Below are 14,755 nucleotides of genomic sequence, written 5' to 3' on the forward strand. Positions count from 1 at the left end.
TTTTTTCCTGTAATCTAATTTAATATGACTGAAGATGCAGAATTTTATGCCAGGCACCTTCCAATAGGGTATAACAGACTCGTTAGAACTTTGACCACACGCTCTCTAGACGGACTACATGCCCTCTATCAAATCAAAACTGGAATTGTTACTCAAAACAAAAGTTGTAAAAGTATGTTAGACATTTATAGAATAAATCACATCAATGTTTATGTTTCTGTGACAATCAATTCGTTATTGATTTTTACAATTTGAAATGGCTTTTGGCGAATGTCTGTTGAATGTCCGAAAGTAAAACCAACTTTTCCTCTGAATTTTTCAGACCCTTTACTGTATAAGAAAGGTATGGTCATCACTTGTTGAATGTTGTGCAACAAAGTCAACATAAGACCGTAGAAATAAAGTTATTATTTTCTATTCTATACTAAACCTGGTCCAGAAACACAGAATCAATTTCAGATCTGGATTTGACAGTGGCCCAATTCAGTCCCAATCTTGAATCTAACCAGAGGAAAAGGCGAAGTCCGTATAGTCTGCTATAACGTTTCACAGGGAATAAAAACAATCCCCCGCTCAACCCGGCCAGGGTTTCAGGGGAAAGGCGATAACAAAAGGCCATTAACAGTTCGTTCAACCTTCACCTGGACACATGTAGAAGACAGAAGATAACAAAAGCCATCATCGAGACGAAGATAAAGGAGAGCGCAGCCTTGTGCGTCTTTTCGCGGTCAGCTGACAATTTATCCACCAATCATAAGTCGTATAGGGTTGAAAATCCATCCAATTGAAGCTGCGACTTGTACGTGAAAAAATAGGCTGCATATAACCTACCGACTGGAAATGTAGTTGCGCAGATTGCGATCGTCCGATGAAACTACAGCAGTAAGTAGCAGGCTACCCGTATCTACATATTGCGCTCATCTCCTTCTATTGACGTAGGATTGGATACTGATCTGGAGTTTACTATATTCTACAGGCTATCAATTTCACTGAGCCTTGTGCAATCTGTAAAAAAAATCAGTCAACAGGGCAGTCTTAGTCTATTTAGCCAACTGTGTTTTTAGTCCTTGACCAGGACTCTCGTTTCAATGACACATCATTGGAGGAAGGCGTCAGTCAGTAAGAGCCCCTGCGCTCGGTCTGAACATTATCACACGCATTGCTTGCGGTACGGTTTTGGGAACCAAAGGACCTTTCATATCAGCGAGAAACAATTTTCAAAAAGCATCAAGTTGACACACACCTTGACAGGGTTCTTGTTCCCACGCGACCATCTCCACGTTATAGCGTGGAAGACCGAGGGACCGCTAATTTAACTGTCTAGTACGCGCCAAACACCTGCGTGTAACACAAAGAAGGCTGCCAGAAATGTGTTATCGCTGAGAAACACTTGACTGCAAAGCCGGTCAAAACAGTGTAGCCTACAGGGTGTGTATTATGATGTGATATGAAAGTAAAGTGCTTTATGTTTCTAGAACCGTATCGCAATTGTGAATCGATGCAGAGCCAGTCTACTTCTGAAAATAACATACTGAATAAGTTCCTTGGACCTTTAACAAGTATGGGGAATGTTTAGGCTCCTAAATAGTAGGCCTACATATTGGGTTAGTTAGGCCTATGCTTGGCATGCAGAATTTACACTAGCCTGCTTTTGTTGCCCAATGTAAAGACTGTTGTCTGGTTGATCCAAAAGATATACCCGGATTAGATTTAGCCATTTTTCACTGCAAGCTTTTGTTAAGAACAACTTTATAATTTCAAAAAATATAGATGCACACTTCTATAGAATCATTGTCGGTAAGATTGTTTTCACTAATCTTGGTAGAATGCATGCCAATCTTGCTTGTTATCCTCAGGAATTTGTTTGAAAATCCGAGCTCAAATGAATGGTAATCCGATTATACATCAACCTGCAACTGTACGTTCCAGCCACGATCCCATTGTTGTAAAATCATACGATTCGACAGGACTTTGGACAATATAAATCAATCATAAAACATTATATAGCCTCCTCATTGTTATTCTTATTGTGTTACTTTTTTATTTGAGTGTACTTGGTAAATATTTAGGGGCTTGTAAGTAAGCATTTCATGTTAAAGTCTACACTTGTTGTATTCGGAGCATTTGGACAATAAAGTTTGACCCCGTCAGGACAGCCAGGGCTTTGTGAAAAGAAAACATGTTACATAAGAGTATGGCACCCTGCATTATATACATTAAATGTGTTTTCTTTTAAGACATGAAGGGCGACGTCACTCAAATGAACAGCAAAGGTCAGGTCCCTGTCCAGATGAACCCAAGCAGTCAAAGACAGGTAAGAGCATCAGTGCAATTGACATCTGGATGTTCCCGATGCATTTGTTGAACAAGTAAGACCGAGTCATAGACAGTCTCTTTCTAGCCTGGGTAGCAGTCTTGTTTAACGTTTCACTCCTTGTACTCTGTGTCAGGTGCGATTGTTTTGCAGGCTAAAAGGAGTGACCTATGCTACTTGACTGTACTTATCTGGATACGTGTCAGTACAGGTCTAACTTGTAGGACTGCATTTTATTCTATCCAGTGCAGAGGGAATATATACAGTTTATACACATGATGATGTGAGTTGAGGAAATAGTGATCATTGCAGAAGGTGACTTGAGAGAGTGAGCAATTGAAAAGTAAAGAGTTGTGAAGGCAACCTGACTGTTGGGTCATAGAGCAGATTTGTTTATATAAATATTGTTTTTCTCTTCCTATAGGAGGCCCCAGGAGGCCTTTTGGACTCGGTGATGAAAGCGGTCATCGTCATTGGATCTGGCCTCTTTGTCCTGGCAGCCTTTGGGAACTCCTTAACATGGTAATAACAACAAACATCCACTGTAGGGACAAGAGATGATTTCAGAACAAACATGAACCAATGCGATATTTACACTGTGAACACTGGAATAATATGAATTTGTTCCATTTTAGAGTAATAAGAACAATATTGAATTGTTATTGCAACCACAGATTTGTGGGACTAGTTGTAACCATAGCCTTTTCCCTGTGCCTCCCAGGCATCTGCAGAGGTTTTGGGGAGCATCAGGTGACTTCTGGCAAAACCAGTGGACCAAAGTACACCAGAGGTGGGAGGGACACGAGACAGCCTTGTTCTATGCCGGTAAGAGACAATGTAACTGGTGGGCTCTGAAGCCCGGTGTCCCGCTGGAAATAACATCCGACGTAAACTAAAGGAAGTATTATGTGCTGCACAAAGGAACAGGAAGAACCAGACTGTGGCGAGCAGCCCAGTACAACTCTCTCATGGAATTCTGATGTTCCACAGCTCTGATATCTGGGTGATATAATAAAGACAAACAACATAGCAAGTTCAGGCTTCTTTCTTCTTCTCCCCAGAATAGTGAAGTATATTTATGTTCCATCCATTATTAGGCACAAACATCTGTCTAGAGATGATGTCATGTGATTTGTAAAGGCTGGGTCTCAAATGGCACCCTATTCCCTACATACCGCCCTAGTCAAACGTAGTGCACTGTAAAGGCAAAATAGGGACCGTTTTGGCACTTCAGTCACCATCTTTGGTTTTATATCACTTTTGAGATGTTAATGTACTGATTGAGTGAAACCTGCTGAGCTGTTCTTAGATAATGTTAGGGCATGCTGTATCTTGCTGTATCTTGAATTAGTTCATGTGTACATGATGCGGTTGTTGTATTGCATGTAATGCATTGATTCTGGTTGTGCTGAACAGGGGCGATGTTTGTGCCTTTTGCGGCTTTCTGGGGGTCCAATCTTCTGCTCATGCTGGTTGATTACACTGGAATGCCCAACTTCATCACCCGTTACAGAATACAGGTGGACAAGAACAACCCGGTACAGTCAGTCTAATCCTGTTTTACACACCTGTATCTCATCATGACCTCCATTTATTACAGTAAACAGGAAGGGCTCTAATCAGGATCATCTTTATGAAAGCCTCACATTTCACTCTAGTGAAAGGAGTTGTGTGTGTGTGTGCTCTCACGTGCATGAGTGTTTGTACTAGCATGTGTGTTGTGAAATTCAGTGTCATCATAAACAGGGCCAGGAGGTTCTCTCCTGTTCATGTTCAGGTCCCGTGGTCAGGAAAAACTCAGGTCTCTATGAATGGCATGTCCATCAGTCGATCGGACCAATGTCCTCTTACTGAGTTTGATGAACAGATGTTGTTTTACAGGACACTAGCGAGAGAATGACTGCCATTACTGAGGACCGCTGGTTACTTAGTGTTTACCCTGCCATCTCCTGCAATCTGTGGAAGATTAGATACTTAAGTGACATTGTGTTACTCAAAGTGCTTATCAGTCATAAACATTACCTGTTTATAATATATGCCAAATGCAGCTAGATATACTCACCAAATAATGTAGCCAGATATTGAAGAATTGCCCTGTGAGTTTCAAAGGTCAGTGATGATTTTTGAATGTGAGGGTGCAAAGCTCAGAAAACACGAGACCGGACTGAGGATAACTATACTTTGCCAACTGCACATAACCTCTTTCTCTGATTATAAAGCAGAGATCTGTTTACGTCGGCTCTACAGTGATGTATGTAGCGAGTGTTTGATTTGTACATTTGTGGATTTGTCATGGATACCATTCAAATTCTTTCAGACCGATGGACACAAATGACTATTGTCATGTGCTACATTGTGGTTTCCTAAGAAAGATTGATGGTGCCGGCTAGAGTAATTATATTCTAGGTACACAACGAACGAGGTCAAATTAGACCCCTCTTAAAAACTAGCAGACATTGAAAAACGTTGAAGTAAACAAAACAAGTTCAACTAAGTGAACAATAAACAAGAAGACTAATGATTGCAGAAATGGGTGATGATAATTGATTACTTAAAGGAAACGGAGACCTGACATTTGCCACTAAAACTGTCCCCATCCCCTAGGTTGACCCAGTGAAGCTGCGCCACGCGGTGAAGACGGTGGTCTTCAACCAGCTCTTCATCTCTGCTCCCATGGTGGTGGTGTGCTGGGCGGTTATGTTTTCTAGTGGGAATCCCTGCGGCCCAGAGCTGCCCACCTTCCACCGAGGCCTGTTGGAGATGGCCTTCTGTGCTGTGCTGGAGGAGCTTCTGTTCTACTACTCGCACAGGTAAGGACTGGGGGCAGCATGGTTTCTCATATACAATACAGTGCCTTGTCAGGAATAATTGATTTGTGTGGAAAATGCTGTACCCAAAGATAAGCGAACGATTACGACAAACAATAGACGGACATATGCATATGGGGAAACAGACACGCTCCTCTGAGAGGTTCCAAAGACAAGATACTCATGACAGTGCCTTCAGAGTGTATCCTTTGCCTTATTCCACATTGTGTTGTTGCTGCCTGAATTCAAAATGGAGGAAATGGCTGTTGTTTTCTCACCCATCTACACACATTACCCCTTCTTTTTTCTTTTTTTACATTTTAGAAGATTTATTGAAAATGAAATACAGAATTATCTAATTTACTAAGTATTCACACCCCTGAGTCAATACTTTGTAGAATCCCATTTGGCAGTGATTACAGCTGTGAGTCTTTCTGGGTAAGTCTCTAAGAGCGATTGCAGCTGTGAGTCTTTCTGGGTAAGTCTCTAAGAGTGATTACAGCTGTGAGTCTTTCTGGGTAAGTCTCTAAGAGCTTTCATTTGCGGTCATTTGCCCATTTTAATCTTTTCAAAATTCTTCAAGCTTTGTCAAATTGGTTGCTGATCATTGCTGGACAACCATTTAAGTCTTGCCATTGATTTTTAAGTAGATCTTGAAGTCAACCACTCAGGAACATTCAGTGTCTTCTTGGTAAGCAAACTCCAGTGTATATTTGGCCTTGTGTTTTAAGTTATTGTCCTACTGAAAGGTGAATTCAAAGCAGACTGAACTAGGGTTTCCTCTAGGATTTTGCCTGTGCTAAGCTCCATTCATTTTTTATTTTTTAAATCCTGAAACTCCCCAGTCCTTAATGATTACAAGCATACTCATAACATTATGCAGCCTTATTGCTTGAAAATATGAAGAGTGGAACACAGGAATGTGTTGTACTGGATTTGCCACAAAAATAATTGCTTCTCCACATTTTTTGCAGGATTACTTTACTGCCTTGTTGCAAACAGGATGCATGTTTTTGAATATATATATATTATTATTATTTTATTTCATTTCTGTTAATTAGGTTAGAGTTGTGGAGTAACTACAATGTTGTTGATCCGTCCTCAGTTTTCTCCTATCACAGCCATTACACTGTTTTAACATCTCTGAGCGGTTTCTTTCCTCTTTGGCAACTGAGTTAGGAAGGACACCTATATCCTTGTAGTGACTGGGTGTATTGATACACCATTCAAAGTGTAATTAATAACTTTACCATGCTCAAAGGGATATTCAGTGTCTGCTTTGTCTTGTTTTACCCATCTACCATTCTTGGTGAGGCATTGGAAAACCTCCCTGGTCTTTGTGGTTGAATCTGTGTTTGAAATTCAGTGCTCGACTGAGGGACCTTACAGATAATTGTGTGTGTGGGGTACAGAGTTGAGGTAGTCATTCAAAAATAATTTTAAACACTATTATTGCACACAGATGAGTCCATGCAACTTATGTGACTTGTTAAGCAAATGTTTACTCCTGAACTTATTTTGGCTTGTCATAACAAAGGGGTCGAATACTTGGTGACTTAAGACATTTCAGCTTTTCAATAAAAAAAAAAAATTACATTGAAAAACATCCCACTTTCACATTACCAGGTATTGTGTGTAGGCCAGTGACCCCCAAAAAGCTATCTTTAATACATTTTTAAATTCAAGCTGTAACACAACAAATGTGGGGAAAAGTCAAAGGGTGTGCATATTTTCTTTAGGTACCGTATATTCTCATCCTTATCTCTGTTCGCTCTCCAGCTTCCTCCAAGTGCCTGGGCCCTGGTCAAAACATAAGCCATCTTGCAAGGCCAGAGTGAACCAGGGATTAGACATCTCTATCACGTTAAAGTGCCGATAGCTGAATTTCAGCCTTTATCCCCAGAAATATCACTTAGGGTATTAAATGCTTTCTAAGTGCTGTTTTTTTGTGACCCCCATCACCAGAGACGGGTCAACCTCTGGTTTAATAGGCAGCTGGAATTTATCAGCCTGTAGAAGGTACACTTACCATTTTTACATTTTAGTGCTTTGTTGGCTATGCACTAAGTAAAGGGACAACATGAACATGTTGCATTATCACATAACATATGGAACGACAAAAAGGATTATGTTTTGTGCTAGAATGTTACAAGCACATTCAATGCTGTGGCAAAGAATTTATACTGAACGCAACATGCAACAATTTCAACGATTTTACTGAGTTACAGTTCATGTAAGGAAATCTGTCAATTGAAATGAATTCATTAGGCCCTAATCTATAGATTTCACATCACTGGGCAAGGGCACAGCCATGGGTGGGCCTGGGAGGGCATAGGCCCACCCACTGGGGAGCCAGGCCCAGCCAATCAGAATGAGTTTTACAGACAGAAATACTCCTCAGCTTCTTCAGCTGTCCTGGTGGTTGGTCTCAGACGATCCTGCAGGTGAAGAAGCCAGATGTGGAGGTCCTGGGCTGGCGTGGTTACACATGGTCTGGGGTCGTGAGGCCAGTTGGACGTACTGACAAATTCTCTAAAATGACATTGCAGGCAGCTTATGGTAGAGATATGAACATTCAATTCTCTGGCAACAGCTCTCGTACATTCCTGCAGTCAGCATGCCAATTGCACGTTCCCTCAACTTGAGACATCTGTGGCATTGTGTTGTGTGACAAAACTGCACATTTTAGAGTGTATTTTGTCTCCAGCACAAGGTGCACCTGTGTAATGACCATGCTGTTTAATCAGCTTCCTGATATGCCAAACCTGTCAGGTGGATGGATTATCTTGGCAAAGTAGGGATGTAAACAAATTTGTGCACAAAATGTGAGAGAAATAATACTTTTTGTGCAAATGGAACATTTCCCAGATCTTTTATTTCAGCTCATGAAACATGGGACCAACATTTTACATGTTGCCTTTTATATTTTTGGTCAGAGAGCTGAGAGTGAAAATACAACTCACCCTGACAGTATCTTCGACCGTCTGACAACTCTCTGACATTTAACTTGTGATCCCTTCCCTGCCAGGCTGTTTCACCATCCTGCCCTCTACAAGCATTTCCACAAGCAGCACCATGAGTGGACGGCTCCCATCGGAGTGGTCTCTCTCTACGCCCATCCTCTGGAGCACGTGGTGAGTACTTTATGCCTACCACTCTTCTTTCTTTCTCTCTCTCAAAGTCAAACTAGGGGACCGTAGCTTGAAACACTGCATTGTGGATAATCTTGTAAGCAGATATTTCTAACCATATTTCTAAACAATGTAAAACCATGTTGCTGATGGTCCTGCCCCACCCCCAGCTGTCCAACATGCTGCCTGCCCTGATCGGCCCTGTTATCCTGGGTTCCCACCTGGTCACAACCACCCTGTGGTACGCTCTGGCTCTGGTCAGCACCACCATCTCCCACTGTGGCTACCACCTCCCCTTCCTGCCCTCCCCCGAGTTCCACGACTACCACCACCTCAAGTGAGTCCTGTCTTATGCAAGATAGACTTGCGTCCCAAATGGCACCCTATTCCCTTTGTAACACACTACTTTTTAACAGAGCCCTATGGGACTTTGTTAAAAGTAGTGCACTATAAAGGGCATAGGGTGCCATTTGGGACATACCAGAATTACTTAATTTTCCCAGGGGGGACTTTGGTATGTTAACTGATATAGGGCACACTGTTCTTGGCATATTCATTTTATTACTGTGAATCCCTGTCCAGTTCTTTGTTTGTACTTTGGACTTGGTTGACTCTGCCGGCCAAGTATGGTAATAGCTCCTCCACATATCTCTTCTGAAGGCTAGGTGGAATTTTTCTGTAATATTGCTTATGCTTGTTAAATCTAATCCTTCCCGATCCGAAAAGGGGAGTTGATACGTGCAAAAGAGTGGGGGTTGGTTTGGGATTTGTCACATGGACAAGTTAGCCTGCCTGAAACACAGCGAGTCTGTGGCTTTAGCCAGGCAATGTACATGTCAAATTCAAAGGAGGAAACGTTAAGAACAGCACACTGTTTTATTTTGTAGTAATTATGTCCCCTACCCTCCATCTCTGCAGGTTCAACCAGAACTTTGGAGTCCTGGGGGTTCTGGACAGGCTACACGGGACCGACGCCAACTTCAGGAAGACCAAGGCTTACGAGCGTCACACCCTGCTGCTCAGCCTCACCCCTCTGACCGAGAGCATCCCAGACCCCCCCAAGAAGGTCCAGTGATTCTACCCCGTCACTTCTGACCTCCACCTACATCCCAATAATCTCTCCTTACTCCTGTAGTGTGCACTCGTCCATACGGTTAAAATCATTGGATTGGTGTAAACATGAGCTAGAGGAAAATCTATGATCAAGTGCACAGAGAAAGGAGAGATTATAGAGATGCAATCAGTATTCCCATCCTCAAGTCTGGCACTGGGCTGGCTCCTCCTCACACTGTTCCTTTCTAATCTTGGTAGTCGAGACAGTGGAGTTCTTATTAAAGGTAGAGTCAGCAAAATGACGTTGCACGAGCAGCAACGCAGATGTTGTGATGAGCAAGATGCAAGACTTTGCTCTCACAGTCACACACGCTATCTGCGCATGTGCACAGGCTTGCTTCACGCTCTTACAACGTGGTAGCCGCGGGACAAAAAAACGGGAGAAGTTTAGCCTCGTGCTCCAACGCTCTTAGTTGTTGCGGAAGTTGACCCAATATGCTGTTTACTTTTGTGCATCTACATCCTATCCCTGACTCTAGCACCTCATTACACTGAAAACACATGGTGGTAATTTACTTATTTTTACCTACATGATCAGAAGACTTTTGTTTCATCTTGTTATAACGTTCCTAGCAGTAGCACTTTCTACCTTTTCAGTCTAACCTTGTTCTCCGCTGTTAAGTATAAACTTTGCAGCTTGGAGATAAGGACGGGACAAACCGCTTTTTAATTATAAATACTACATTTTATAATCTGATTGTTGGACGGCACTTTATTACTGTAATTGGCACACATATTAAAGATGCAGTTATTTGAGTGATTCCTGTGTAACTGGAGAAAAACATACTAATATAAGGAGATTACAGTATGCTTATTGTTAGTAAGTTTGTGGATTTTGGTCTATGGAAAACCATACAATCAACTTTGTCACCATTTGTATGATCTGTATTGATTGAATGATAAATTGGTCCTTAAAGGGTTGTGCTCTGTAGAGTCTGACTCCTGGGTTGAGATTTGGGAGTCAGTATAGATTTTTACATGACCCATAATTCATAAACTGTGCCATTGTTGCAGAATAAAACCTTAACAAAAAACAAACATCTCATTTGTTTCAAAGCTTTGACACAATCAGCATTCATCGTCACACCTGTAAATTCTCTTTTTTACTCCAATTCTCTCATAATCCGTAGTCTGCTACAGTATTCATCCATCCATCATCCATCAGTGATGTGACTGATCCAGAAAGCAGAATTACATTTTAAGTCATTTAACAGAAGCTCTTATCCAGAGCGATTCGAGTTAAGTGCCTTGGTCAAGGGCACAACAGATTTTTTGACCTAGTCAGCCCGGAGATTCGAACCAGTAACCTTTCAGTTACTGGCCCAATGCTCTTAACCGCTAGGCTTCCTGCCACCCCCATGGATCAATGGTTTATCCAGTTAACTGTCCCCCCAAAAATATGTATTACTTAATCTCTTCAAGATAGTCAAAAGATTGGAAACACCTACTCAAGGATTTTTCTGAATGTTTGACTATTTTCTACATTAAAGAATAGTAGTGAAAACAACTAGGAAATAACACAGAATCATGTAGTAACCAAAAAAGTGTTAAATCAAAATGTATTTTATAGTCAAGATCTTTCAAAGTTGCCACCCTTTGCCTTGATGACAGCTTTGCACACTTGGCCTTCTTTCAACCAGCTTCAAGAGGTAGTCACCTGGAAAGCGTTTCAATTAACAGGTGTGCCTTGTTAAAAGTTAATTTGTGGAATTTCTTTCCTTCTTAATGCGTTTGAGCCAATCAGTTGTGTTGTGACAAGGTAGGGGTGGTATACAGAAGATAGCCCTATTTGGTAAAAGACCAAGTCCATATTATGGCAAGAACAGCTCAAATAAGCAAAGATAAATGACAGTCCATCATTACTTTAAGACATGAAGGTCAGTCAACACGGAACATTTCAAGAACTTTGAAAGTTTAGTCGCAAAACCAATCAAGGGCTGGCTCTCATGAGGACCACCACAGAAAAGGAAGACAGAGTTTCCTCTAATGCAAAGGATAAGTTCATCAGATTTACCAGCCTCAGATTGCAGCCGAAATAAATGCTTCACAGAGTTCAAGTAACAGACATCTCAAAATCAACTGTTCAGAGGAGACTGTGTGAATCAGGTCTTCATGGTTGAATTGCTGCAAAGAAACCACTACTAAAGGGCACCAATAAAGAGAAGAGACTTGCTTGGACTAAGAAACACAGGAAATGGACATTAGACTTGTGGAAATCTGTCCTTTGGTCTCTGAGTCCAAATGTGAGATTATTTTTCCAACCGCTGTATCTTTGTGAGACGCAAAATAGGTGAACGAAGGATCTCCGCATGTGTGGTTCCCAACGTGAAGCATGGAGGAGGTTGGTGTGGGGGTGCTTTGCTGGTGACACTGTCAGTGATTTATTTAGAATTCCTGGCACACTTAACCAGCATGGCTACCAAAGTATTCTGAAGCCATACGCCATCCCATCTGGTTTGCACACATTTGTTTTTCAACTCAATGACCCAAAACACACCTCCAGGCTGTTTGACCTAGAATGAGAGTGATGGAGGGCTGCATCAGTTGACCTGGCCTCCACAATCATCCAACCTCAACCCAATTGAGATGGTTTGGGATGAGTTGGACTGCAGAATGAAGGAAAAGCAGCCAACAAGTGCTCAGCATTTGTGGGAACTACTTCAAGAGTGTTAGAAAATCATTCCTCATGAAGCAGGTTGAGAGAATGCCAAGAGTGTGCAAAGCTGTCATCAAGGCAAAGGGTGGCTACTTTGAAGAATCTCAAATGTATTTTGATTTAACACTTTTCTTGTTACTACATGATTCCATGTGTTATTTCATAGTTTTGATGTCTTCACTATTATTCTACAATGTAGAAAATAGTCAAAATAAAGAAAAACCGTTGAATGAGTAGGTGTCCAAACTTCTGTCCAGTACTGTATATGGTCTTGAAATTGGATTGGCATGGTATAATTGGGCGCGTTTGAGCGGATAACATTTTACTAAGTTGCCTTTCAAAATATGTATACAGGGATAAAAAAATTGTCCAACTTGCGCCTACATGTTCACTGCATGAACTTTACAAAAACCATGTGACCAAAGGACATGCAGTCGCCAGTTGCTTCTCACCAGCTGCATCATGCAGCCAGCGCCTGGCTAGTGGGGGGCACTATTTTTCAACCAATCAGTGTTTTTGTTTGACCCAGGTGAACGGGACCAAAGACTTGACTGAAATAGGAACCAACAGTAGCTAGGTTACCATCCAATTGGCAACAGATTTTCATGCGAATATTCTAGTATTATTTTCCTACTAGTGATGTTTCCATCAAATTGACTTGTTGCGGACAAATGTCTGTGCTTGATGACGTAGTGCACATAAAAATGTATTTTGCGGTTAAATTCCCATGTTCCTGTATAAAAAATAATAATAAACTGCATTCTTTCCCGATGAGTCACAGTGGGAGGACCACACGTCATCGTACGACTCCAAGTTGACTTCAGTCTGCACCAGTCTGCTTGGCACAGGCACTGTTTTACTCCCATGGGCGAAGTGAAAGCTGGTCCCTCTGCAGAGCAGGGGAGGCAGCAGTCCCTGTGCACCTAGCTCGATGACAGGAGAGATGGCACGGTCCCCTCCCCAGATGTTCACTGTGACAACAGTACTCCCAAATAGCATGGCCAAAACACTGGAAGCCGAAGCCCTCGAGCCCAGAGTGGACCGGGCTTCAGGCAAACGTTGGCACTTAGACACATTGTTTAAACTTGGGGTAGCCAAGTTCCAAGGTTGTTCAGAGTGCTGAAAAAACAAGAGAGGCATGGAAAAATAAACAAATTGCCACAGTCCACAAGGAGCCATTACACAACTTTACATAGCGCATTACGGGAAACTCTCTGTCGTCCTGGATTATGCGAACGTTGACCTTGGGGTACAGGCTACAATTCGTTGTGCATCCCTCACGTTTTTACAGCATCATTACATTGGTTCTTCCTGAGGCATCAGCACCCCGTTTTGAGGGGGGAGATTTCTTCCCTTCTTAAGAAGCAGGCAATCCAAGTGGCTCCTATGTCAGAGGCCCAGGACGGCTGATTCGCAAAAGGGGTGAGACATTGCGTCCCATTTTAATCCTGCGTGCCCTAAACAAGCACCCCAGGTCCTATAAATTCAGAATGCTCACAAACATCTGGGATGATTGGCTGGTGGTAGCGAGGGCAAGGAAGCAGGGGGTGTTAAACACACCCATACTGAATCAAGAGAAGAGCTATTCAACTCCATCTCAACGCATTCCATTTCCAATTTAGGCTGTGTCACATTTTTTGGCCAATGCCCGCGCTTATTGGGGATGATAACTTCTATGATCGCCATGGTTCCCCTCGGGCTGTTGCGACATTTGGCGGTTGATAGACACTCGCTTGGACGCATTGCGGCACCTAAACCGGTCCTGTCATGCCTACGGGCTCTGGCTCGGTGGAGGGACCAGCAGCATGTGTCAAGTTATATCCTGCAAGGTGATCACGACAGACGCATCCCCCCGAGGGTAGTGTATGTATTGCGAGGGCAGCTCAATTTGGGGGTTGGGTACATAGCACTCATGCATTTACTCCCGTTGTCAGGCCAGCGTGTGGTGGTGAGGACCGACAACTGGACAGTGGCGGCATACAGACAGAGAGGGCTGCAATCTCGCCCCCTTTTATCCATAGCTCGCTCCCTACTGCTGTAGAGCACTGTGCACACTACCCGGGAGCCATGTTGGAGATCTCCACGCGTTATCCGTTCACCCCTCTTGTAGGAAGTTACCCGTGGCGACTCTAAGGCGATGTTGTGTCCTAACGCAGACTAAGTCATGACTATGTCCTACAGGTCTCTAGCTCTACCCTTTTCGCCTCCTCAGTTTGCTTCTGAGGAACAGCGGAGGTTACATGCCTTGTGTCTGGTATGAGTGTTATGCATGTACATTGAGTTGACCAGGGGTTGCGCAATACCCAAATACCACAGGTTGGCTTGGAACTCTGGGTGGTCTGCCGTGGGCCATTTCATTTGATGTTGGCTTGGGGCTATCCCCATAGCTGTGTTGCACAAAGTTGACAAAGGGAACGTACAGTTATAACTATAACTACTATTCCCTGAAGAAGGGAAATGAGGTACACCTCTTCGGCCACGTGCTGCCCAGTTCTGGGCTTGGTGAAGAGCGGTACTGAATTGAAAGAATGAATCCGTGCCTCTGGTTTATTGCCTGTGGACGGTGGGGCTTACAGTTAGGCACGGGTTTCATTGGCCTTGTCAGGCGTGATTCTAATGTTCTTCAGTAGAGGGCGCTAGCACGCAAGCTCCCCGTAGCTGTATTGTACCTAGTTTCCCTCCTTCAGGGAACAGTAGTTATAGTCATAACTGTACGTTTGTAAATGTGTGGTAT

At 42.8% G+C, this 14,755-nt stretch overlaps 1 protein-coding gene across 2 annotated transcripts; it reads left to right on the forward strand.

Annotated features, from left to right (window-relative positions):
• Positions 1-694: 694 nt before the first annotated feature.
• On the forward strand, positions 695-10,118 carry LOC110510939 (fatty acid hydroxylase domain-containing protein 2). Of its 2 annotated transcripts, none has more exons than XM_036950031.1 (9): positions 695-882; positions 2,238-2,314; positions 2,739-2,836; positions 3,036-3,139; positions 3,731-3,852; positions 4,919-5,124; positions 8,150-8,255; positions 8,423-8,589; positions 9,171-10,118. In XM_036950031.1, exons 2-9 carry the CDS (start codon positions 2,240-2,242, stop codon positions 9,325-9,327), a joined length of 1,035 nt encoding a protein of 344 aa, XP_036805926.1. In that variant the 5' UTR covers positions 695-882; positions 2,238-2,239; the 3' UTR covers positions 9,328-10,118. The 2 variants fall into 2 exon arrangements, with proteins under 2 accessions (XP_036805926.1, XP_036805932.1); XM_036950037.1 differs by lacking the exon at positions 695-882 and adding an exon at positions 1,188-1,428.
• Positions 10,119-14,755: the final 4,637 nt, after the last annotated feature.

Source organism: Oncorhynchus mykiss, chromosome 2 (assembly GCF_013265735.2).
Source record: "Oncorhynchus mykiss isolate Arlee chromosome 2, USDA_OmykA_1.1, whole genome shotgun sequence".
NCBI classification, from domain to species: Eukaryota; Metazoa; Chordata; class Actinopteri; order Salmoniformes; family Salmonidae; genus Oncorhynchus; species Oncorhynchus mykiss.

What these genes read in the sequence shown, in the direction of transcription:
- LOC110510939 (XM_036950031.1), top strand. Translation starts at nt 2,240, where the DNA reads ATGAAGGGCGACGTCACTCAAATGAACAGCAAAGGTCAGGTCCCTGTC. An exon ending in ACCCAAGCAGTCAAAGACAG is followed by an intron (nt 2,315 to 2,738) that starts GTAAGAGCATCA and finishes CTCTTCCTATAG; the next exon opens with GAGGCCCCAGGAGGCCTTTT. An exon ending in CACGACTACCACCACCTCAA is followed by an intron (nt 8,590 to 9,170) that starts GTGAGTCCTGTC and finishes CCATCTCTGCAG; the next exon opens with GTTCAACCAGAACTTTGGAG.